Below are 24,920 nucleotides of genomic sequence, written 5' to 3'. Positions count from 1 at the left end.
TTTTCCTTCCGTTTTTATGACACACATTTAGGACAAAATAAAGCATGTATTCTCTTAACTGCTTGTCTGTCTTAACATAGTTTAAGTGTAAAGAAGAGAGGAATTCAGGATATTCACTTGTGTTTTTCTCTTCGCAGGTCTCTCGTGAATACATGACTTGATTTATCTTGATCAGCCTAGTAACTTGCTCCACATTTTTTCCAAAAGTGCAAAGTAGTTTCAGCTAAAAATACACATATCAAAATGCTCCAGAAGTTGTGGCCACAGCTCAAAAATGCTGATCAATTTTGAAAATCTAAATCAACCTCGGCCATGAAACCGAGGGAAGAACCTTTGTGGTAGGGGACAGATTTCCAAAAATTCACCACAGTCCTGTTCTTAGCTGGAGTTTGTGCTGATGTTGCCAGACAACTGAGGAATAGATGCAAAAAGCAGGAAGCATTATTGAATTGAGCCCTAGCGCCAATTTGGGAAAAGCAAATTAAAATGTAAAAGAATATTTTTCCACTCCTGGCGTCTCAACACAAATGGCAAAATACATGGTTGCTGAAAAAGTCACAGCAATTGCTAATTTTGCCTGAATGGCTAATTTTGCCAAAAACCCCCCAGTCTTTTTGCATTAAAAAATGCATACCCATATAGTTTTTAAAAAGTAGTTTCTTAAAACCCAAATGAAATAGTTTTAGTTTGCAAGTCAAAATGTATATACATTTAAGTAAGAAAAATATTTTGATGTAAATAACTGTGTGTGTGGGCTTGTTTCAGTGTCTTCTGATATTTTTCAGGTGTACTTGAAGAATGGATGATGATGATTTTGGTGGTTTTGAGGTATGTGCAATTACCTTATTTTGCTTATGTAATTGCTTTAACTTTGTGGGATTATAATGGAGTATACTATTTTGAAAATGTATTATCTGTCATTGGTACTCAGGATTATTTCTTGATCATCTTTAATGTAAAACTGGAATAAAAAAATGAAATCAAGGAGAATTAAAATATATCCCTTTTGAAAGATAAAAATGATTTATTATTATTGAACATCTGGCCATGCCCATCAGAATGGTTTGAATTGAAGCAATTAAGTGCTACTAGTGGAAGCATTAAAGAAGTTGTAAAAACTGTCAGCTGATGATTTTGCTGGGATACATGTCTATTAGGAAATACTTGTGAGATGAGGGATGAGTATTGCAGATCTGTCACATATTTTCATGTTTACACCTGTAATGAGTTGATTTAGTATATTAAATACGTAGCCTTTTGGTGGCTTATAGAGCTAATTAGTATGTTTGTGTTGTTAGATTATTCTCTCAGGTTTGAGTTGGATGCTTTGTAAGTGGAAATTGTTAGCTGAAGAAGCACTGTCTTTTCCGTAATCCTTTTCAGTGTGTGTTCATTTTATTGAAATATTTTGTAACCCAGTTATTTTTATGGAGCCAGTATAGTCTTGCAGGAAAATCTCTGGATTAGGAGTCAGGATGCCTGAGCTCAAGTCTTGGAACTACTAAGTGAGCTCTGTGATTTTTTTTTTTTCCTTTTTTTAGTAAGATTTTCACCTACTTTGGAATTTGGTAAAAAGGAGATTGTTTTTTTAAAAATAGGGAGTTTAATTAAAGACATTAATAGAAACAAGATATTAAGTATATACTCAGTATTCTGAAAACCATGAAAGAATGGTGTGAGTTTTTTTAGATTAGGGTCCTTTTCTCATCCGTTGATCTTTTTATCTGTCAAAATGGAGATATTTGGAATATGAGCATACCTGTTTTATTTCATCTAAAACTGGTGTTTGTTTAGCACATTTGTATTTGTTTTTCCATTTTCTTTAATATTTTGGGTGTTTTTGGGTGATTTAATCTTTTACTGAAATGTAACATTTAAAATTTTGTTAAAATTCCTTTCATTTTGAGGATAATATATGTTTCAGATATCATCTTAGTTTATTGTTTAGGAGTTGTCAGTTATTTGAAGGTTAAAACTTAGTTTGGTCTCCTTTGTTTAAACCATGCTTGATTTATTATATCAGAGAAAAATAAAGTGGGTAGTTTACCTCAGAGTAAAATTATATTTCATTGTTAGAGTCAGTGGATCTATTCTTTTCAGTATTAAATATTTACAATGTTAACCAATTATTCTAATTTAATTAATTATTAGGTTTCTTTCTTTTTGCATCCAATTGTAGAAATATGGAAGGTCTCTATCCTTGGTCATATAAACCATGTTCATTTTTCATAGTTTATAGATAATAATTACTATATTTTACGTCACTTAGCTTCCATGGCAGATTGTCTCAATTGACTGCTTTTTGGCTGACAACTCAATGCGGAATCCAAATTGAAATTCTGGCTCCTTTTCTCAGTAATAATTTTGCTGTGACCTGGACACTTAAGGGAGAGAAAACTCTTCACTCTTACCCACAAACTCAGCATTCAGTAATTGACTGTCCTTTACTTTTAAAACTGTTTAGTAGGAAGGCTTGTTAATTTAAAACACCAGCTTTAGGAATTCTGTATTAGAGTTGATTGCCAGTAAATCCACCTGGTAGATTATTCAAGAATATAGATGAATCCTATTTCTTTAGATTGATCTCAATTAGCTTTTGTGCTAATTAATGAAAAAGATTTGGTGTTGATACTTTTAAAGTAAAATATATTTTTTCTTACATACACGAGCAAATTTGTGGTGAGTTAGTTTAGAGTTCTTAGGTATAAAGCTCACAAGTGAAAATGTGATCAAGGATATACAAAATAAAAATTTCATTGGCACGAGATATATTTTAATAAGGAAGGAAGGTTTTTACTTAAAAATAATGCAGCCTGAGTACTGGGGGTGGTGAGTAGTGGTTGCGGTGGTAGCAATGAAGACTGAAAAGCAGTTGAGTAATTTGGAGGGTATATCACAGAGAATATGCTTGTAGAATTTGGAAGGCTTGATTGCAATTAGCATTTCTACTTTTTAGATATTCTAAAATAAATTTGCCTTTTTTTCCTAGGCTGCAGAGATTTTTGATGGTGGAAATGGTGAAACCCAAACTACGTCTCCTGCTATTCCTTGGGCTGCTTTTCCTACAGGTACTACTATGCAGTAAGAGAGGTTTTTCTTTATTTTTCTTTTTTTTTTTTAATTTAACATTTTTGCTTTTTCTTTGAAAGCCTTTTTACTTTGCACTTGGCCTTCTTTGATCTGAAAAATGGAATGACCCAGATTTAATTTAGGTTTTTCTCTTAACAGATTATAAATTGCATAACAAATTCTGCAGTGTGGCTTGAGGCATGATTCCAAAAATGATATCATGAACATTAAATGAAATTAAAGTATAATTTACACTTCCTAACTCATCTTAGTTTTAGGAAAATGAGGTACCAAATAATATTTTTAGACTGCCTGGTTAATTAATTAAAAAGACTCCTTATTCTTATATTCTAAAAATATTCTAAAATAATTTTACATCTTCACCAGTATTTAAATTTAGAAGTGTTTTTGTTTTTTTTTTTAGGAAGGTCATTCATAAGTATTAAAAATAAAAATTTAGCCATCCAATAAATCAAATGCAAAAATAAATTCTAGTATTTAGAGATATTTTATGGAAGACCTAATGTTCAGTATTAATATAATTCATGTATAAATAATATTTTGAATTTTCTAGACTTTTTGCTCTGCCAAATCATTGTAAAATTGGAGGTAGAAGATAAAAGGATCCTTCTTTAACAGCTCTGTTTAATCTTAGATTATTAGAGTTATTCATCCTAAAATATTTTTCTAGTGCTTATTATGCATTAAGTACTAGGGAAATGTGTCCTTTACTTCAAGAGAAGATAGGCACATACATACTTGTAATATGAAGCAGATTTGTGATTTGGGAAGAATGATGATTTCGTCATCCATTCATTTAGCAAATGTTTATTTTAGGCCTCATATGAGTCAAGTACTGTCCTAGAAGGTCAGTATATATTATCAATCTGGGCTTTGAAGGATATTTATGATTTCAATAGGCAGAGAGGGGAGAATGGGGAAAGATTTTGAAGAGAGAAGAATAAATGAAACAAAGGTGTAAACATGGGAAAGGATGACATAGTTAGGATGCTTATTCTTGTTTGAGGGCTTTATGTTTGTTGTTTCCTTTGCCTGGAATTTCTCATCTTGTTCCCCATTGCCACACTCTCCTGCTCCCTTACTATACTAACTCCTCTGTTTTTTATGTGTTGTCTTCTGCTTTAATAATCTCTTTTTTCTGGGAGGCCTTCCCAGAGAACCTTCCCACACCTATATACACCTATTTTTTGACTTGCATTTTAGGTTGTAAGTTTTGTGACGTTAGGTGCTATGTCTGTTTGTCCTGTTGTTATGTCTTAAATGTCGAACACAGTGCCAAGCTTATAGCTGGCTCTAAATAAATATTCATAGAAAGAATAATTAAAGAAAAACATGAATGAATAGTTGAATGAATGATGACTAGGGTGACAGTGGAAATCAATAGGAAGAATTGGAATAATGATATTTATATAACAGTTTAGGATTTTCAGTGTGTTGTCACTTTTTTGCTTATTGTAAGGTAGATAGGCCAGCTTCAGTATACCTCTTGTACAAAATGATGGTTTATAAAATTTTGGAGTTTGGTACAGATATATATGTTTAGGAATGAAATCTAGTCTTTCAGATTATATTTCCATTCTTTTTCAATAACTCTTTTGTGGAAAAAAAACCCCATCATCAGGACTGTCTGGGTGACTGGATGTGAGGGAGAAGGAGGAGTCAAAATTGATATTTGAGATTTTAAGTCTTGGTTCTGAAGGAATGGTATTTCCTTGAACAGAAATAGAGACTTTTATTAAAAAGTTAATTTGGGACGGTTTGAAGCCTAATGAATTTGTCCTAGACGTGTATTTAAAGTACCTAGAGTTCAGGAGAAAGGTTAGGGCTGGAGTTCTTGGTTTGGGAGTTTCTTCATGGATATGATAGTTGCAGTTGTAGGTGATAACTGGAGGAAATGGTATGTAAAGAGAATAGGGTTAAGTAGAGAAATTTAGATGTCCTTAGTTGGGGAACAGGAGGAAGAAAAAGACAGAAGGTCGAGAGAGAAGGAGAGTATGGGCTAGGCATCAGGAGTAGAACATTTCAAAGAAGGGATGGTCACTGGTATCAAAGGCTGTATGTAGCGAGGTCAATGAGATTGGAGACTGAGAAAAACCTCACAGTCAGAGGCGGCTTTTAAAGAAATGGTTTCAGTAGATTAGAAGTTGAAGACAAATTGTGCTTCTTTACTATGTGTGAAAGCAAGAACAGAATCCATTTTGCTATAATTATTGTGGCAGTATAATAAAGAATTGTATATTGTGGGCAGATTATCTAATTCCTGTTCTCCAAGAGTGAATGTTATATGTCCCATCTATGTATCTATATATCTGTAGGTCAAGTCCTCAAAGCCTAATTAGAATTAAAGAACAATTCCTTTAGTGTGCACATGCGTACACACACACACGCACGCACACACACACGCACACACACACACACACACAGTTTCTCCCTTACTCCCTTAAAAAGTCAGATCTGAAGTCTTTCTGAATTTCCTTGGTGGCTTGCAGAAGTGGAGGTAAAGAAACCTGGCCACAAGCTGAAGTTAAGACATGGCAGATGTTTGCTCAGCCAAAATAATCTTTCTCTTTTGTTGAAGATGGTTTCTCTTCCTCTGCTTGCTGGTATTGTATTGTTTGCCTCTGATTCAGGTATCCAAAGTTGTTTAGACAAGAGTGATCTGAACAACCTAATTAGTATAACAATTTAATCATTTCCACACCAAAGTCCAGAGAAATAGGAAGCTTTAAGAGATCTAAAGTAGATTCTTTTCAGTTTTAGAAAAGACTAATATTCTCCTTTTGTCTGGTTTTCTACCTACATCCTAGCAGTCTGTAATCTATATGAAAGATCTTTTTAAAAGAGATGAATATTAACCAAGTTTTACCACATCTTAAAATCCAAGAAGATTACTCAGAAACATTTGGTTTAAGTTTTTAAAGTACTTGGGGGAGAATAGAAATTTTCCTTTTTGAGATTAGGATAAAAGATTTTAAGCAAAGAATGTAGTAGGCTTAGTGTGACTAATGATTATCTTGCTTCAGGGCTGGCAGTTAGTTGGAGGATGATTTCATAATAGCAACTGGGATAATTAATTTATCATGTAAACAGTGTCTGTTTATAGCTTACAATACTGTTAATGAATTGAGGTACCTCAAAACATGCATCTCACTGTACTATTAGGATCATTTACCCAGTGGGACTTTTTAAAATGCTAGTTTCTGTGCAGAGCTGATGATGATATTAAAAAATTGCCATTGAGAATAAAGGAAATTCACATGTTAATTTTGTATACAAACTGTTTCCTGTAAGCCTGTATCTCATGGCATTTAACCATGTATGGCATTTAACCTGTAAAACGTGTCTCCACACTTCCATCATCATGGGAGTTGGAGAGTGTAAGTAAGAGACAAGTGAATATGAGGTTATCAATCTCCTTTTCTTTCTGCCTTTACTGTCAGTACAAGGGTGATAATTATTACTTTATTTTAGTGAAAGATACTCAATGAATAACAGTTGGCCTTTATCAAGCATTTTCCTCTCTATTTCATGGCCTTTCCTTCTAGCTTTATCTTCCATTGTTATTCTTTTTGAAGCCTGTAGCCAAACTTTGATCTGCATTTTGTTTCTGGATGATGTCTATTATCACTTTGCCATTGCTCTGATTTTCATACCTTCCCTTATCTCCTATCTGCTTACTTGAGTCTCACTTTTCTTTCAAAATAAGGCATAGAGCTTTTACTGAATCTTTATTTCATAACTCTTCTTTCTTCTGAGCTATTATATCAGTTTTTTTCTGCACCACTTGCTTGGGACTTAGGTCATGCCAGTGGTATTTTTTTTTTTAATTGTGGTAAAATGACACAAAATTTACCATGTAACTGTTTTTAAGTGTATAGTTTAGTATCATTAAGTATGTTCACATTGGTGTGCAGCCAATCTCTAGAGCATTTTCATCTTGTAAAACTGAAACTTATCTAAAGCCCTTAAACAAAACCACCCATTTGCCCCTCCCCTAAACCCCTGGCAGCTACCATTCTGCTTTCTGTCAACTCTAGTTAACTCATCTAAATAGAATCATAGTGTATTTGTCTTTTTGTGACTGGCTTATTTTACTTAGCATAATGTTCACAGGGTTCATCCATGTTGTAGCATGTGTTAGAATTTCCTTCCTTTTTAAGCCTGACTAATATTCCACTATGTGTACAGACCACATTTTGTTTATCTATTAATACATTGATGGACACTTGGGTTGCTTTCTTTGACTGTAAATAATGCTGCTATGAATATGGGTGTACTAATTTATATGAAACAATGTATTATCATTATGATTGCACCTTTACATGTCTACTTGAGACTAAACTTTGGTAGGTAGAGACTATTTAAACCTTTATGAATTCTAAATACTTAGTATAGTATTTTACCTTGATAGTAAATAATGCTCAGTAATTATTTCTTGATGATTAGAACACATTTGCTTTCAAAAGTAACTCTTTTCAAAAAAGTTTTTATTTTAATTCCAGTTAATTAACATATGGTATTGTATTAGTTTCAGGTATACAATATAGTGATACAACAAGTAACTCTTTTTAAGTGTTTTTACTTCTTTGGAGGTAATTAAGTAGTCTTTCAACCACAGGGTAGAGGAAGCAAACCTAAACTTGCCTTAAAAAATACAGTAATCTTGGAAATCTTAGATAATTACTCAAATATGGCAAAGAAGGTATACTCTACGGTTCAGTGAACTTTCATGGTCATTCCTAATACAGACAAGTGACCTGGAAATAATGATTAACAAGAGTAGTCACAGATTTGCAGAAAAAGAGAATCGCTATTTTGCTGTTTTTTTGTTTTTGTTTTTTTCCCCTGATTTCTTGTCTGGTCTTACTGTGTGTTAGCAGGTAACAGTCGAGAACAATAGAAGTTAGACTAAATTTTAGTTAACAAATATGAGGGTCTAGACGTAATAATAGTATCCAGTTTTCTTTTTTTCTTATTTATGTTTCTAAACATTTTTCCAAAGGAAAATCATTCCAGATTCTGCATAGTATATAAGATCAGAAAGTTTTTGAGTTATAAACTCATAGAACTGTATTTTGTAGAGTAAGAGTTTTTCTAAGGCAAGGAAATCTTGTTTTTTGAAATCATCTTCAAGCATCTTTTACAAATTTGTATAAGACTGGTAGTGCTCTACTTTTTTTTAGAAATTTGTTTTCTTAATGTTTATTTATTTTTGAGAGGGAGAGAGAGAGGGGGAGAGAGAGACAGCCCAGTGAGGGAGGGGCAGAGAGAGAGGGAGACGCAGAATCTGAAGCAGGCTCCAGGCTCTACACTGTCAGCACAGAGCCCTGCTCAGGGCTCAAACTCACGAACTATGAGATCATGACCTGAGCTGAAGTCAGACATTTAACTGACTGAGCCACCCAGGTGCTCCAGTAGTGCTCTACAGAATATGAACATACATATATAGATGGATATTCTAATTTCTTCTCTTTTCCTCATTTTTACCTTTCAATGCAATTTGTCCTCTCTACCCATACCTTTCTGAAGGAAGGACTTTCTTTTTACTTGACCTTACAAGTTCTAAGAACATTAGACTGTTAGTCTTAGTTTGGGTTCAGTATGTTTTCTGATTGCTTTCTAATTGCAGCAGATCCAAAGTTTCAGAATCCATGGGATTTATTTAAATTAATTCTTTAGTTTTTTTGTTTGTTCATTCGTTCACTAATTCACTCATTTATCAAATGTTTGAAAGTCGGCTGTGTATCAGACACTGAATGCTGTGTGCTGTAGACCTTATTCCATTTTCAGTGATCCCATATGGAAATTGTCAGCTCAAATGACTGATGTTTCATGAAATGCATTGTTAATATTGATAAGTGCTTTTATCAATAACTTTAGCTTCAAATATTTGATACAGGTTTCATGAAAAGAATATTCGGTCAGAAAGTATTGTCATGTTGCCATTGTGTACAATGTGGGTGGTGCTGTTTTAGAGGCAAATGACTGTTCACTTTTTACTTTTAACTTTAGAAATATAAATTGTCTAGAAGGCGAGGCGGGAGGCAAAACCTTGAATACTGTCCTTTCCAATATGTTTCTAAGTTCCTTGTAGCACTACACAGAACCACATTAGAATGCATTGACCATCAAAGGGAAAAACAAGCGGTCTAGATAGATACTTTAATCCAAATTAGCTCCTTCAAAACAGCTTATATAGAGGGCAAACTAAACTGTCTGTCACAAGCCGACCCTTTAGAAGGAGTAATGGGAATTGGACCAGCAGATGTTGAACCAAATAACTTAGATGTGGTTCACTTTGCATCTGGAGCTATTTGCATACAAAGCCAACAGGAAAGTTCAAACATTTTTCTCAAGACATTGGCAGAGAGAAACCTGGAAGACAGATGCCTTTTTGATTTCATGGTTCAGTTTTTCCATTCTCCATTCTCCTGGCCAGGAAAACCTAGGACAACAAATCGGTCATTTTATTAATATCCCATTACTCTTCTTGCTAACCCTGTTTTTCCAGTAGAATCTGTGTTACACATCTACAAGAGCTCAGAACCTGAGTCCACACATTTTTGTTTGAGAAAACATTGTTGTGATTTTTTTTCTTCAGAATAATCTGTGGTTTGTACATAGTCATAGTAAACATTAACTGAATTCATTGGTCTGATCTATATTTTAGGTTAAATTTGAAAGGGACTTATATTCAAATACCTGTATTATAATAGGCGGTATGGGTGATGTTTAAAATTTTCCCATCCATTCAACTTTGTATCCAATTAGACATTTTTTGCCAGGATGTAAGCTGGATTTCCATGGTAGTATAGTAATTTTGTAGTATCTTTATACAGATTACTTGAATGGATGATTACCAGATACCTTCCTTTTGCTACTTTCTTTAAGTTTTTCTTACTTCCCAGATTATTAACTCATTTTTTTCTTATTCTGGAGCCAGTTTTTATAAATGATAACTAAGATGATAGTTTCTATGAAGCTATGAGTTATTGGTATACATGTAATATTAGTTTTCATGCAGGCTTTCAGTAATTTCTGGAAGTTCCTATCTTTATTAATACATATAGTAGGGACTATATCAGTGATATTTCTTATGACCTTGAAGATTGGGTTTATAGTGTGGTTTAGAGTCAAATAACTCTGACTGTGAAGTGAGGAGTACCGGCTTTGCCTTCAACTAACTGTGTAACTTCTCTGAAACTCAATTATTTAATCTATAAATCAAAGAACTAGATGGTACCTAAGTATTCTTCCAGATTTTGAGTTCCAAGTTTATTTTTTCATTTTTTTCTGTAATATGAGAAGCTTCCACTAGGTGAATCATGGTGCCTGGTTTTAACTTCATGGTCCTAGTGACACAGCGCTAATCTAATAAATTACATTTACTCTATAAATAGTTATAAACATGGAACAAAAATATTAATATGAAATACTATCATACATAAGAGAAACTTGTTTTTTTCTATGTATTTTAATTATTGTCAGCTACTATTTAAACTGAATCTTACAATATTTTATAGAACAATCTTTATGTGTTCTAATTCTGAACTTGCTTTTTAAAGACAGTGGTTTGATTTTTAGGATATTACAGAGTACATTAAAATTCTTAAAAATAGAGCTTTGTAGGGATTTTCTTGTATTAATGAGAAATGAAGTTTGGCAGCAAATCTTGTTTCTTTAAGATGAAGATAGTACTCTGACTCTTTATCATCATAATCCTGAATTAGCCAAAAAATTTTTTTTTCATTAAAAAATTTTTTTTAATGTTTTTATGTTATTTTTGAGACAGAGAGAGACAGAGCATGAGCAGGGGAGGGGCAGAGAGAGAGCGAGACACAGAATCCAAAGCAGGCTCCAGGCTCTGAGATGTCAGCACAGAGCCTGATGCAGGGCACGAACTCATGGGGCGTGAGCTCATGACCCGAGCTGAAGTCGGACGCTTAACCGACTGAGCCACCAAGGCGCCCCAGCCTAAAAAAAAAATTTAAGCCCTTTTTGGCTCAATGGCTCAGTAAGAGTAGGAATCATTGCTTAGTGCTTTTATGCTAGTTTTTAAATTTCTGTTTAGCTGTCTTTCTGACTTATGTTTCTTTGGTCTCAGAAAATACACTTTTTATTGTTTTTGACAGTCAGGCATATACACACATATGTAGTAGTATAAAAGCATGAAAGAAATGGGAAATGAAATTAAAATTCTACAGTGAAAGTTTCTTTTCTATCCTGGTCCTATAGTCCCACTCCCTTGATATAACTTGTTTTACATTTTCTTTTGTAGCCCTCTAGATATTGTACAGGGGAACAGAAACATGAATGCCACTTCCTTTTCTTTTTACAAAGATGACATTATACTGTTTATTCACACTAACACCTCTTGCTTGTTTCTCAATAGTAACTTGGAGATCTTTTTACAGGAGTACTTACAGATCTTCCTATTTCATTTTAAGAGTTGCACAGCACTCTTTTGCTTGGGTGTGCCAGCATTCATGTAACTAGTTATTTTCCTCTCAGTTTCCTGATGTTCTTGCAATGAATATTTTTTTTCCCCTTGACTTTTCCTATTGTTTTGTTTTTGTCGTTCTCTTCTCATTTAACATTTTAGTGAGACTTGTTTTATAAAAGTATCCATTTATTGAGGTGTTTGGAAGCTTGCAAGTTGTGTTCCCATATTCAGGATTGTTTCTGGAGAGAGATCTCGATACAAATTCAGAAAAAGGGATGCAGTGAATATTCTTGTATATATTCTGTTTTAAAATGGGTGATAGTTTATATTGTTTCTGTGATTTAATGGGAAGGTTATTTAAAGTTAACACATAGTTCACTACTAATATAAGCAATTAGCCTACTTGTTTTTTTTTTTAACTCTAATGTCAAATTTTATATTTATATGGTCACACATGAATATACATTTGCCATGTTGAAGGTGATGTTAATTTTATGAGTCCTTTGAAAATGACATCTTTAGATGGTCATGGAAAAATTAATGGTAGCATGGTAGGTTGAAATGCTCTTTAGATGTCACATTCTATTTTTATGTGTAAAATGTTAGAACTTGTTTATAATATCTCCAAACTAGAAACAACCCAAATGTCAATCAAAAGTAGAGGCTTAATATTTGGGGGTATATTTATATAACAGAACACTATACACCTGGAAAATTAATGAGCTCCAGTTACATATAACAACATGGAAGAATCTCACAATCATATATACTGCTCTTAGAGTATCTTTAAGGGATCAGTCAGAGGTCTCAACTGACAAACTTTTCTATAATTTCTGATTCTACTTCTGGGATCTTTGAAGTCTAGATGATCAGCTTCCTTTTGGAACAAGAATTTTGGAATTCTTGTTCTTCCCGAGAATGGGGGCTACGTGTTTTGGTTAGGAAACCAAGTTGAGAACTCGTTCAGAGTGAGCCCCATGTCTGAATCTTCGAAGGGCAGTAGTCATCATCCTGTTCACTCTAGGCTGGCATGGGATAGGGAACAGGGAGTAGACCTTAGATATGGGTGCTGTGGATGAATAGTACAGTGTGAGACTAGAGTAAATTTCAGTTTGGCCTAAAGTCTCTGGTATGGAGATGAGAGGCCAAGGCCAGATCTAAAGCTAACAGAACTGCTTGTGTCCCTCTCTTCCTTCTCCCCTGCTTTCCCTTTACCCCTGAGATTCTTGTTTTAGACTCCTAGGCCTAACTGTAGCTAGAAACAATAAGTTCTTCTATTTTGGGAAATCTCAAGTGACCAGACGGCTGGGGCCTGCAGGAACATGAGACTGACAGGACAGTAGAACCAGCATAACTAAAGGCTCTGACCTGCACTGTGCACACTTAGTTTGATGTCTCTGGACACCGGTGGTGTCTCTAATGAACATTGTTGTTGCTCCTGAGGATTTTAAAGCAGCTTGCATTGATTTTCTCAGTCAGGTTGAGTTTTCTGGCACTTCCTTCTTTGTTTTGAAGGTTGGGTACTTGATGGTCTCAAACAGTGTGTCTGTCCTACTCTCGATGCTATTTTCTGCAGACACTGCTTTCCTAGTGTTTCTTCTTTGGGGAGTGCCATGATTTCATGAGATTTTTGAGTCTTCTGATCCTTTTCTCCTCCTGTTTCCTCTTGGTGGTTCTTTATTCCATGACCCATCCATCAGCAAATTCTGTAGGCTACTTTTCTTTTTTTAACCATTCCCTTAACATTGTATGAGCATGCATCAATTAAAACATAAGGACATTTTTGCCGACAGAATTGTTCATTTGTCTAGTAAATAAACATTTTTGAACTTATCAACCCATTATGTTCCTAAAGGAACAATATTAAAGTATTTTAAATTCTTGGTCTTATAATCTAAATACAAGTACTTTGCTTTGGTGGAAATATGTTTGATAAAATTTGTGAATTTTATTTATCCTGAATTTTTAAAGATGGACAGGCCTCTCCTTGTTTATGATCCTGTTTGAAGTTAAGGTGTGAGACTATTTACTTCTACCATATTTTCATTCACTTTTTTTTCCTATTCAATAAGTATTTATTGTGTACCAAATACATGGGAAACAATGGAAAACAAACAAAATAGAAAATGCTGTGACTATTCAATTAACATTTGTTAGGTGGAGTACAGATGAGTTGTAGTTCAACAGCAGACCACCAGAAAATTGAAACAGAGAAGTTTTTTCAAATATTAACATTCAAGGCTATAAGTTCCCCTCTGATTATTACTTTAGGTACATTTTGCCAATTTTGTTGTTTAAAAAGTCCTTCAATGATAAATGTTTTCAAATATTCAGAAAGAACTGATCTTTGTTATTTTAATTAATTAATTTTTATTTTAGAGAGCAAGAGTGTGAGCTGGGGGGAGAGGGGCAGAGGGAGAGAGAGAATTTTAAGCAGGCTCTACACTCAGCATGGAGCCCGACACGAGGCTCAATCCTATGACCCTGGGATCATGACTTGAGCCGAAATCTAGTCGAACGCTCAGCCGACTGCACCACCCAGGCACTCCTGATCCTTTAGGTATTTTAAAAGTATTTATTAATTTCCAAGCATGGGGCGTTTTCTGATTATTTTTATTGTTGTTATTTCTTAACTTGATTGCCTTATGGCTAGAGAAAGTAGTTTAATAAAAATTATTTATAATTTATGAGACTTTCTCAGGAACACAGTGCTGTCTGAGGATGAGCAGCATTGACATCCCCTGGGAGCTTATTAAAAACATAGGCTCAGGCTCTGCTCTTCACCTGCCATTCCAGAATCTGCATTTTAGCAAGATCCCCAGGTGATGCTTAATGTACACGAATACTTGGGAAGCCTTGCTGCACTAGACCTGTCTAGATACTAGATTTGACAGTTGCAGAATGCACATATTTTATATAAAAATTAAATTATACAAGTATTATAATTTCTTATGATGGTGGATTTTATAAACTTTTTGAAGTTGTGTAACTTTGTGCTTTGTCTCAAGATTATGTTACTAGGTGCATTCATATTTTCAGTATCTTTCTGGTGTATTGAGCTTTTATCATTATGTAGCGATCTTTTTATATGTCTCTGGGTTTTTTTTTGTCCCTCAAACCTACTTTGTTTGATTATAAACATAACAGCTTATTTTGATTAAAATTCAACTGGTATTTCTTTTTCTATTCTTCTGTTTTTCAACATTGCATTCTTGTGTTTTTTTATATGTTATTCATAAAGAGCTTAAAGCTAGATTTTGTTTACCCAGTCTGACAGTCCTAGTTTTTGAATTGGAATATTTGTCCATATATGTTTTAATGTAATTACTGATGTACATATGTGGTTCTTTTTTCTACCGTTGTAGTTTTGGCTTTCTATGTGTAAGGCCATTTTATGTTTCTTCATTTTCTTTTTTAGCTTTTTTGAATTGATTTTCCTATTCCCTTTTTCTCCTGCTCAACCAGTTTGGAAATTATGTACTCTGCTTTGCTTCTTTTGGTGGTTTCCCTAGAAATTTTAACAAGCATTCTTAACTTACTAAAGCCTGAAGCAAATTAGTGTCTTTATCCTCCTCTTGAAAAACATAAGGACTGTGGAATCTGAACTTCAATAATTTTCTCTCTGGTAATTATGCTATTGTTGGCAAGTATTTTTTACATATCTATTCCCCAGAATCTGCATATATATCAATATATAATATATATTTAACTCTACAAGGCATTGTTACTATTATTATTGTTTATTCAAAGTATATTAGATATACCTGCATATTTACCATTTTTTTCTTTATTTCTCCTTGCAACTTAGACTCTGCATCACAAGTCACTTTCCTTCTGCTTAAAGTTCATCTTTGAACTTGAGAATTTTCCACAGGGGGGACACTGCCGAACTCTCAGTGTATACTTGCTTGGAAATGCTTGTGCTTGTTCTTATTGGTTAGTTTCACCTAGATAGTTCTAGATTGACAGTCATTCTTTTCCCCCTGCACAATATGATTATTACCCCTCTGTCTTCTGATTTCCATAGTTTTTTTTTTGAGAAATTAATTGGGTCCATTAAGTTTTGCTTCTTTGAAGTTAATCGGTATTTTCTTTATGGCTACCTTTATGATTTACTCTTTTGTAATTGGTGTTCTGTAGGTTGGCTGTGGTATAGCAGGTAGGGATATGTTTTATTTGCCTTGCTTAGGTTGTGTTGGGCTTTTTGAATGTATTGAGCTGAATCTGTGGATTCAAGAAGCCCTGTGATCTATAGATTCAAGAAGCCTTACAAATCACTTATGGAAAATTATATCATTTCTAGGAAACACTCAGCCATTATCTCTTCAAATATTTGTTTTGCTTCATTCTCTCTCCCCTCTTCTTTTGGAACTCTAAAATTAGATAAATGGCAGTTTTCTTCTTTTACCCTATCTCCATGTCTGTTAACCTCTTCTTCACATTCTGATATGCTACAGTCTGAGCAATTACACATATATCTCTCATGGCACTAATTCTTTCTTCATCATTGTCTAAGCTGATGTGAAACCTATACATGAGCTTATAATTTCTTTTTTCTTTCTCTTTTTCTCTCCCACTCTCTTCTTCCTCTCCTTCTCTTCTTCCCTTCTTTCCTTCCCCTTTTCCTTTCCGGTTTTTCCTTTTTGATCTTCTCTCCTCCTCCCCCTCCCTCTCCCTCCATCTTCTGTCCTCTCCTTTCCCTGATTCATTGCATTATTAGATACGGGCTACTTTCTTTCTTGCGTTCTAGGATGGCTATATTATTTTTAGTTCACTCTTACCAGGAGAATATAGTCCTTTGAGGTCCCAAATTTGTCGGGGAGGTCCCTTGAGTGGGGTCCTGAACTTTTACTTTTGTCCACTGTGTCTTTAAGGTCTTGAAAAACAAAGCTAAGTTTTACAAGCTTGACAAATGTCTTCAAGGCAAAAAATTGCTTATATCTTTTTGTTGCATAATTTACTTAATTACTAAATTAATAGTTACATAATTTTTGCCTGAGTGTTTCTATTTTGCAAGATCCACGGTTAAGTTGATATTTTAAAAATATTACTCTATACTTCTAATTGCTTTCTATGGATGGGTTAGCCAGGAATGTAGTCTCTCATACTTTTTGAAATAGAAGTCCTAGGATTTTTATTTTTAAATTAAAAAAACTCTTTACCTATAGAACCTACTTCTTTGGTGACTGGTTTTCTTTAATTTCATTTAAGGTAAAAAAAAAATACTGACATGAAAAATTAAGCTTATAGACTCTTGTTTGCTAGATTCTGATAATTAGTATATGTCTACTGCCAATACATTGTGTATTTTAATTTATTTCAGAGTCTTATACCATCACTAATTTATTTGCTATGGCTTAATTAAATATGATGGTGTCAAATGTGCTTGTATTAAAAGTCTTTTTTTTCTGGAGCACCTGGGTGGCTGAGTTGGTTGAGCATCTGACCTTGGCTCAGGTCATGATCTCATGGTTTGGGAGTTTGAGCCCCACCTTGGGCTCTCTTCTGTCAGTGCAGGTCTTGCTTCGGATTCTCTGACTCCTCTCTCCGCTCCTCCCCAACTCACGTGGGTTCTCTCTCTCTAAAAAATGAATAAACATTTTTAAAAAAAGTCTTTTTGGGATGCCTGGGTGGCTTGGCTGAGCATCAAACTCTTGATTTTGGTTCAGGTCATGATCTCATAGTTTCCTGGGTTTGAGCCCTGTGTCAGCCTCTGGTTTGAGAGTGTGAAGTCAGCTTGAGATTCTCTCTGTCTCTCTCTCTCTCTCTCTCTCTGCCCCTCCCCTGCTCACACTCTCTCTGTCTCTCTCAAAATAAATAAATAAACTTAAAAAAAGTCTTTTTTTCCCTTATATCCATGAAATATGTAAATTATAAATTTATATCCCTTGATTATCTTTAAGAATATTGGTATCTTTACACTAACTGAATATTACATATATATTATATATATAATTCTTACAAGTTTTGATTTACATTTCTTTAGAAAGAAAAGGCATTGTTGGTCATGATAGTGTTTAGAGTTTAAACCTGATATCATTTTGGATTCATTGGGTGTAAACCAAAGAAGTATATTTATTTCCTAGGCTCTTTACGGTTAAAGTGAACTAAATCGACAATCATACTTCACGTGTATAATAAAAATAATTAGTTGTCTTTTATCTCTTGATGGGAAGGGTATGAATTACATGAATTGTTTACTTCTGGAAAGTAGTTCACATTTTTATGTTTCTGTTGTACAAGTGTATAGTTCTGGGTGTAGCCCATGAAGTGGTAAACAGCTGGGTTTGACAGATAAGTTGTAATTTTTGCCTTATTCAGAGTGCTGAGTCAGTCTTAGGTTTTTGAGTCTGAATTAGTCTCTCAGTTTCTTCGGGAAACTGAATTTTAAAGTTTTCATAGAAGCACAGTGTTTTTGTATGTCTGGAAGTATAGATGTTTAACTGGTTTGATTTAGTTGTAAAAGCTCTTCATTGTTTTGTTTGTTGCAAATATTAAGACTTCTTTGTAGACTCCAAAAAAAATTCTAATGTGACAGAATCCTTATTGTAAACTTTTCTGTGCTTGTTGAAATTTATGTAAGTATATTTTATGGGTTAATATATAGCTATTACATATATAATTTAGAGAAATTTCAGTTAAAATTTTTTTTTTCAACGTTTTTTATTTATTTTTGGGACAGAGAGAGACATAGCATGAACGGGGGAGGGGCAGAGAGAGAGGGAGACACAGAATCGGAAACAGGCTCCAGGCTCTGAGCCATCAGCCCAGAGCCTGACGTGGGGCTCGAACTCACGGACCGCGAGATCGTGACCTGGCTGAAGTCGGACGCTTAACCGACTGCGCCACCCAGGCGCCCCCAAATTTTTTTTTAATGTTTATTCATTTTTGAGAGGCAGAGAGAGATAGATCACGAGGGCGGGGGAAGGGCAGAGAGAGAGGGAGACACAGAATCCAAAGCAAGCTCCAGGCTCTGAGCTGTCAGCACAGAGCATGACACAGGGCTTGAACCCATGAGCTGTGAGATCATGACCTGAGCCAAAGTCAGACACCTAACCGACTGAGCCACCCAGGCGCCCCAAGAAATTTCAGCTTTTTGATTTCAGATTTTTAATTTTATAATTACACTTTACTTACCTGCTAAGATTTATGGGAAATTAAATTTCAATGATTTGTTGTTAGTTTTCCTAAAGGCTAATTGAAGCTGTATTTCATTAGCCCATAGCTTATACTGATGTATTTACAGGTTTGTTAAAAAACATAAACATTTCTATGTAAAACCGACTAAGGTGAACATTAAAATTAATAAATGTTTTGGAAGTGAAAAGGCCTTATATTAAAACATGTTTTTATCAGAATAAAGTACAAACTCATGTTTTTGCTTATTTTATATTTTTTAATTATAATTTTTTTAATCTTTATTTATTTTTGAGAGAGAATGAGAGACAGAGCGTGAGCAGCAAGGGGCAGAGGGAGAGGGAGACACAGAATCTGAAGGAGGCTCCAGGCTCTGAGCTGTTAGCACAGAGCCCAATGTGGGGCCCAAACTCACAAACTGTGAGATCACCTGAGCCAAAGTTGGATGCTTAACAGACTGAGCCACCCAGGTGCCCCTTTAAATTTTTTTGAGACAGAGCGCGATTGAACTGGGGAGGGGTAGAGAGAGAGAATCCTAAGCAGGCTCCATGTCCAGCATGGAGCTTACTGCAGGGCTCCATCTTAGGACCATGAGATCATGACCTGAGCTGAAACTAAGAGTCGGATGCTTAACCAACTGAACCACCCAGGTGCCCCCAAACTCATCTTTTTAAAAGTAATTCACATTTTAGAGATATATAAATGCTTTATTATGATAAAGGGGAATTTCTAATATTCATCATGAGTTCTATGGATACTATATGCCAATTAAGTGAGATTTTTTTTTTTTTAACGTTTATTTACTTTTGAGACAGAGAGAGACAGAGCATGAACGGGGGAGGGTCACAGAGAGAGGGAGACACAGAATCTGAAACGGGCTCCAGGCTCTGAGCTGTCAGCTCAGAGCCCGACTCAGGGCTCAAACCCACAGACCGTGAGATCATGACCTGAGCCGAAGTCGGACGCTTAACTGACCGAGCCACCCAGGCGCCCCAAGTGAGATTTTTTAAATGGGGTTAGTTAATCATTTTTGGTATATCAAATGCTTTGTCTTGAAATGACATTGGCTTTGGTTATTCCAGTTGTTTCGCTCTAGGGGAAGCTGAATACAAGTATGTTGGTCAGTACTCTTGGTCTCATTCTTTTGCTTAGTGCATCAGCTTCCTCTTCTTCGTTTTCACTTCTTTCAAACTAGTTCAGATTTATAGAACATCTCACATGAATTATTGCAAATATTATCTTAATTGACTCCTTTTCTCCTAATTCATACTGTACATGGTTTCCAGAATAGTCCTTATATAGAGGAGTTCAAAACCCCTAAGCTCTTTTGTCTCATTTTCCAAATCCACTCTTATCCGCTAATGGCCTAACTATGTTAACTTGTCAGTCACTATTACCCTTGACATACCAGTGGTCCAGTAAAACTGAAATTACTTGCCTTTCCCAGCAGGTCTTTCTAGTGTGTCCCTAGCTCTGTTTTTTCTTGTTTTGTTCTCGAGCTGGAATATTCTCCACTACATGTTCAAGTCACACCTTTCTTTCAAGGCTTGGTTTACATGTCTCTTTCTCCACTGAACTTCTTTAACCCCTTCAATTTCTGCCAGAGGAAATAACCTTTCTTTTCTATTAATTACTGTTTTGTTTTATCTATGGCATTTTATTCTGTTAGTTCATCTTTTTTAGGTTGATGGTTATGCCAGCGCATACCCCTGTTTTTTTTCTACATCTGTAATCCTTGCTTTTGGATTCTTCACTTCATTATCATCTTCTTTCTCCCTTCCTCTTAAAAGTTGTTTTCTAGGGTTCTGTTCTTGCTTCTTGTATTTTTTCACTGATGAAATCTTTTAATTGAGGGTATTTAGGTTTGTGCTTTTACTCTTGCCCTTCTTCAGAGCTTCAGACTTAAATTTTCAGCTGCTCTCTGGCTCTTTCTATCTGGCTGTTTCTCTTAGGTACCTTAAAGTCAACATATCTAAATCTTATCCTCCTTTTTACTGCTTTAAACCTACAATCTTCTAATATTTCTTTTCTCACTTAATAAAGTCAGCATTCAGTCAGGTGTACCAGCCAGAAAACAGTTATTTCTAAGTCTCTCTCTCTCTTTTAATTTCTTACAACTAGTTGACTAGGGCCTCTGTAATCACCATATGTCTTTTGGGCTTTTTACTTTTCAATTATGTTGCCGTTCCATTAAACATATTCTGTGGTTTCATGTCTCCATACCTTTTTTTTTTTTTTTTTTTTTGAGTATAGTTGACCCATTGTTCATATGCTCTTCTCTTTGCCTAGAAAGTACCAGTAAGAATTATACAGACTTGGCTATGAATCCCAGCTTCACCATTAAGAGCTCTGTGATCTTGGCCAAGTTAATTAGCCTTTCCAGTACCTGTTTTCTTGTCTGTAAAATGGTCATAATACCTGTTAAGAAGAAGTATTCTCAAGATTAAGTGTGAATACACATATGCATATATACATGTATATTATATAATCTACATTGTATATCTCTACATTGATATATATGTAGATATCTAATCACATATATATATATGTATATATATATATGATTAAAGGTGATAGTATATACTATTAAAGATTAAATGAGTATGCCTGAGATGGTGTTATTTAAGTATTTTCCCCTTTCTCTTGCTTTTCCTTTATCTCACAAGCTACATGTCCTATTTTAAGTTCATCTAGGGATCACATCCTTTGTGAAGACTTTCTTATAAAGATAATCTTTTTCTTCTTTGCACTTAGACTTAATCTTCTACATCTTCTATTATTATAATTTGTTTACATGTATCTTCACTACAATGTGATCCTTAGGGTGGCAAACTGTCTTATCTTTTTATCCTCTTTTTAGAAACCTTCTAAATATGGCACGTATGAAACTCATCAAGTTATATACAAAATTCTGTGTGTATGAGTGTATGGACCTTTCTGGAGAGGAAAGTTCATAGCTCCTTTTAGACTCTCAGAGTTATCTGTTACTTAAAGAAGGTGAACACTCCCTGTGCCAGCACATGGTATGATACTTGCACTCTGGGGCACTCTTTTATCTAAATATATATTATATACATAAAATGTAGTATTAAATCATTCCTGTTGGTCTAAAAATTTAGGCTTAGCCTAAAATATGTTACATCATATCTTTGTTTGTAAAGAGCCTATTTTTATCTACCTGCTGTATCAGGGTTGTTCGGGAATATAAACAGAGGAAAATAACTGCTTTGAAGACAGTAAATCTCCAGATATATTTAATTTAAAAAAAACCATTGTCTCAGAAAACATTATGATATGAGCACATTGTCACCTTTAAAGTCAGAATGGCTAAAATTAACAATTCAGGAAACAACATGTTGGTGAGGATGCGGAGAAAGGGGAACGTTTTTGCACTCTTGGTGGGGATGCAAACTGGTACAGCCACTCTGGGGAACAGCATGGAGGTTCCTCAAAAAATTAAAAATAGAACTACCCTACCACTCAGCAATTGCACTACTAGGTATTTATCCAAATGGTACAAAAATGCTGACTCTTAGGGGAACATGAATGTCAATGTTTATAGCAGCACTATCAACAATAGCCAAAGTATGGGAAGAGCCCAACTGTCATTGACAGATGTAGTGTAGATAGATAGACAGGTAGATAGATAGATAATGGAATATTACTGGGTGATCAACAAGAATGAAATCTTTGCTGTTTGCAACAATGTGGATGGAACTAGAATGTATTATGCTAAGTGAAATAAGTCAGAGAAAGACAATACCATATGATTTCACTCATATGTGTAATTTAAGAAACAAAACAGATGAACATAGGGGAAGGGAAGGAAAAGTAAGATAAAAACGGAGAGGGAGGCAAACCATTAGAGACTTTTAAATACAGAGAACAAACTGAGGGTTACCGGAGGGGAGGTGGGTGGGCAATGAGTTAAATGGGTGATGGGCATTAAGGAGCGCACTTGTTGGGATGAGTACTGGGTGCTATATATAAGTGATAAATCACAAATTCTATTCCTGATACCATTATTACACTATTTGTTAACTAACTTGGATTTAAATTAAAAAAAAAAATCAGTGTACACAACAGAAAGTATGTGACTCTTTTTTCTAGGATTTGGCCTATTTAAGTAAGAGTCTTGCTCTTATTTTTATAATACTGGAGGATCTTATAAAGTTTAATGTAATATTAGGGACAGAAAGAATTTTAGAGAGTTCAGAAAGCATTCTTTTTTTTTAGGTCTTATGTGTGAAAACATTTTAAATAATTTTTCATATTACTTACCCATTCTTCTGCTCTCTCAACTATTTCTAGTAGGTCCTTAACTTTTTCCTTGTACACATTTCTTGTTTGAAATTACCTACCTGCTGTGTGTTTTATGATTCAATCTATGCTGAAACAATACTTTCACATCCAGAAACTGGTTATAAAAACATTTTGTGTATAAGGTAATTATATTCTGTCTTATTCTAGATGTCATTTATGTTGAATGGGTAATAGATAATACAGATATTTTTTATTTAAAAAAAATTTTTTTAATGTTTATGTTAGAGAGAGAGAGAGAGAGAGAGAGAGAGAGAGAGAGAGAGAGAGAATGAGCGGGAGAGGGGCAGAGAGAGAGGGAGACACAGAATCTGAAGCAGGCTCCAGGCTCTGAGCTGTCAGCACAGAGCCCGACGCGGGGCTCGAACTCACAGACCGTGAGATCGTGACCTGGGCCGAAGTCGGATGCTCAACCAACTGAGCTACCCAGGCGCCCCCAGAATTCTTTTTGTAATCCAGATGTCTGTAGCAATTATGGTTGGGATGTTGGATTAGGAGAACATATAAATAGGTTAATGACTCCTACTTCTTTATGAGCATCTTTCTATTAAAAACAATTGCCAATTAATGATTGAAGAGTCACAAAACAAGATATTCTATGCAATATGGCTTTCTATTTAATCTGGGAGATTTGTACTATCCATTTTTCTGTCTGTGTTGTCTTTTTTCATTTATTCATTACTTTGTTCAAGAAAGGGTTTATAGTATTGGGATGTTTGCTGGCAGTGGTCTGTTTGGTTCAAATAAATTGGAAGGCTTTAAAAACTATTTATTTATTCATTCATTCATTCATTCATTTAGAGACAGAGGCAGAGAGAGAGAATGAAAGAGAATGTGTGCAAGCAAGGGGAGAGGCAGGGGGAGGGGCAGAGAGAGAGAGAGAGAGAGAGAGAGAGAGAGAGGAGAGAGAGAGAGAGAGAATCTCAAGCAGGCGCCGTGCTGTCAGCGTGCAGCCAAGCTTGAGCTCACAAAACTTTTGAGATCATGACCTGACCTGAAGTCAAGACTCAGATGCCTAACTGGTTGAGCCACTCAGGTGCCCCAGGAAGGTTTTTATCCATTAAGCAATTGTGGGAATATTTGAATATTATATATTGTGTGGACATGGTATTTGTATCATACATGGTTTACTCAGAGAAGCAGAACCAGTAGTAGATATATATCGAGAGATACATTGCAAGTATTGAAAGATAATTTTACATGATTGTGGGGACTGCTAGGCAAGTCTGAAATCCATTGGGTAGGCCATCAGGAAGGGCAAGTTCAAACTGTTAGGCACAGTTTGAAGCTGCAGCCCAAAGTGGAATTTCCTCAAGTAAAAAAACCTCAGCTCTGCTTTTGAGGCCTTTCAATAATTGAATCAGGTCCACGCATATTATCTAGTATGATCTCCCTTACTGAAAGCCAATGGATTATAGGCTTTAATCATACAAAATACCTTCACAGCAACACCTGGATTAGTGATGCATTGAAAAACTGGTGACTGTAGTCCATCCAAGTTGACGCATCAGAAGACAATCACATTATTCTTACTTTCTTTTGTGTGTGTCTGTGTATCTATTGTAAATTTTATGATAATCATTTAATTTCCCCTTAGTTCTGCCATTAGAAAGTAGCTTTCAGTCAGGGTATTGTTTAGGAAGTAGCTAAAGTTGTAATTAAAGAAACTATTTTAACCTAATCTGTTAATCTTATTTCTGTTATTGCAGTTTTGTAAGTTTCTCAAAACTGCTGTCTAATGCTGCTGAAAGGACATACTTTAGTTTGACTTCTACCATAGGATCCTGAATTTAATGTCAAAAATGAGATAATCTGTATGTATAGAAAGGAGTTGTAAATCTTTTAATTGAAAGATAAATTTTAAGAGGTAGCAGGAGGCTTCGTAATATAATTTAAAGGTAAAAATGTATATGTAGCACAAGTAAGAGAC

At 34.9% G+C, this 24,920-nt stretch overlaps 1 protein-coding gene across 18 annotated transcripts in view; it reads left to right on the top strand.

Moving 5' to 3' along the window:
- CCDC91 (coiled-coil domain containing 91) overlaps positions 1 to 24,920 on the top strand; it is a 353,160-nt gene that overhangs the window by 80,159 nt on the left and 248,081 nt on the right. For 9 of the 18 annotated variants that reach the window (XM_058743233.1, XM_058743235.1, XM_058743231.1 and 6 more), the window contains 2 exons: positions 786 to 828; positions 2,990 to 3,068. In XM_058743233.1, coding sequence (XP_058599216.1) covers positions 799 to 828; positions 2,990 to 3,068 — 109 coding nt within the window. In that variant the 5' untranslated portion in view covers positions 786 to 798. Of the gene's footprint in view, positions 1 to 785; positions 829 to 2,989; positions 3,082 to 24,920 lie in introns of those variants that run through there. The other 9 variants (XM_058743225.1, XM_058743221.1, XM_058743220.1 and 6 more) reach the window with 2 other exon arrangements.

This window comes from Neofelis nebulosa, chromosome 8, assembly GCF_028018385.1.
Source record: "Neofelis nebulosa isolate mNeoNeb1 chromosome 8, mNeoNeb1.pri, whole genome shotgun sequence".
Taxonomy (NCBI): domain Eukaryota; kingdom Metazoa; phylum Chordata; class Mammalia; order Carnivora; family Felidae; genus Neofelis; species Neofelis nebulosa.
The sequence above is the reverse complement of the archived record's forward strand: the minus strand, read 5'-3'. Positions and strand labels throughout refer to the sequence as shown.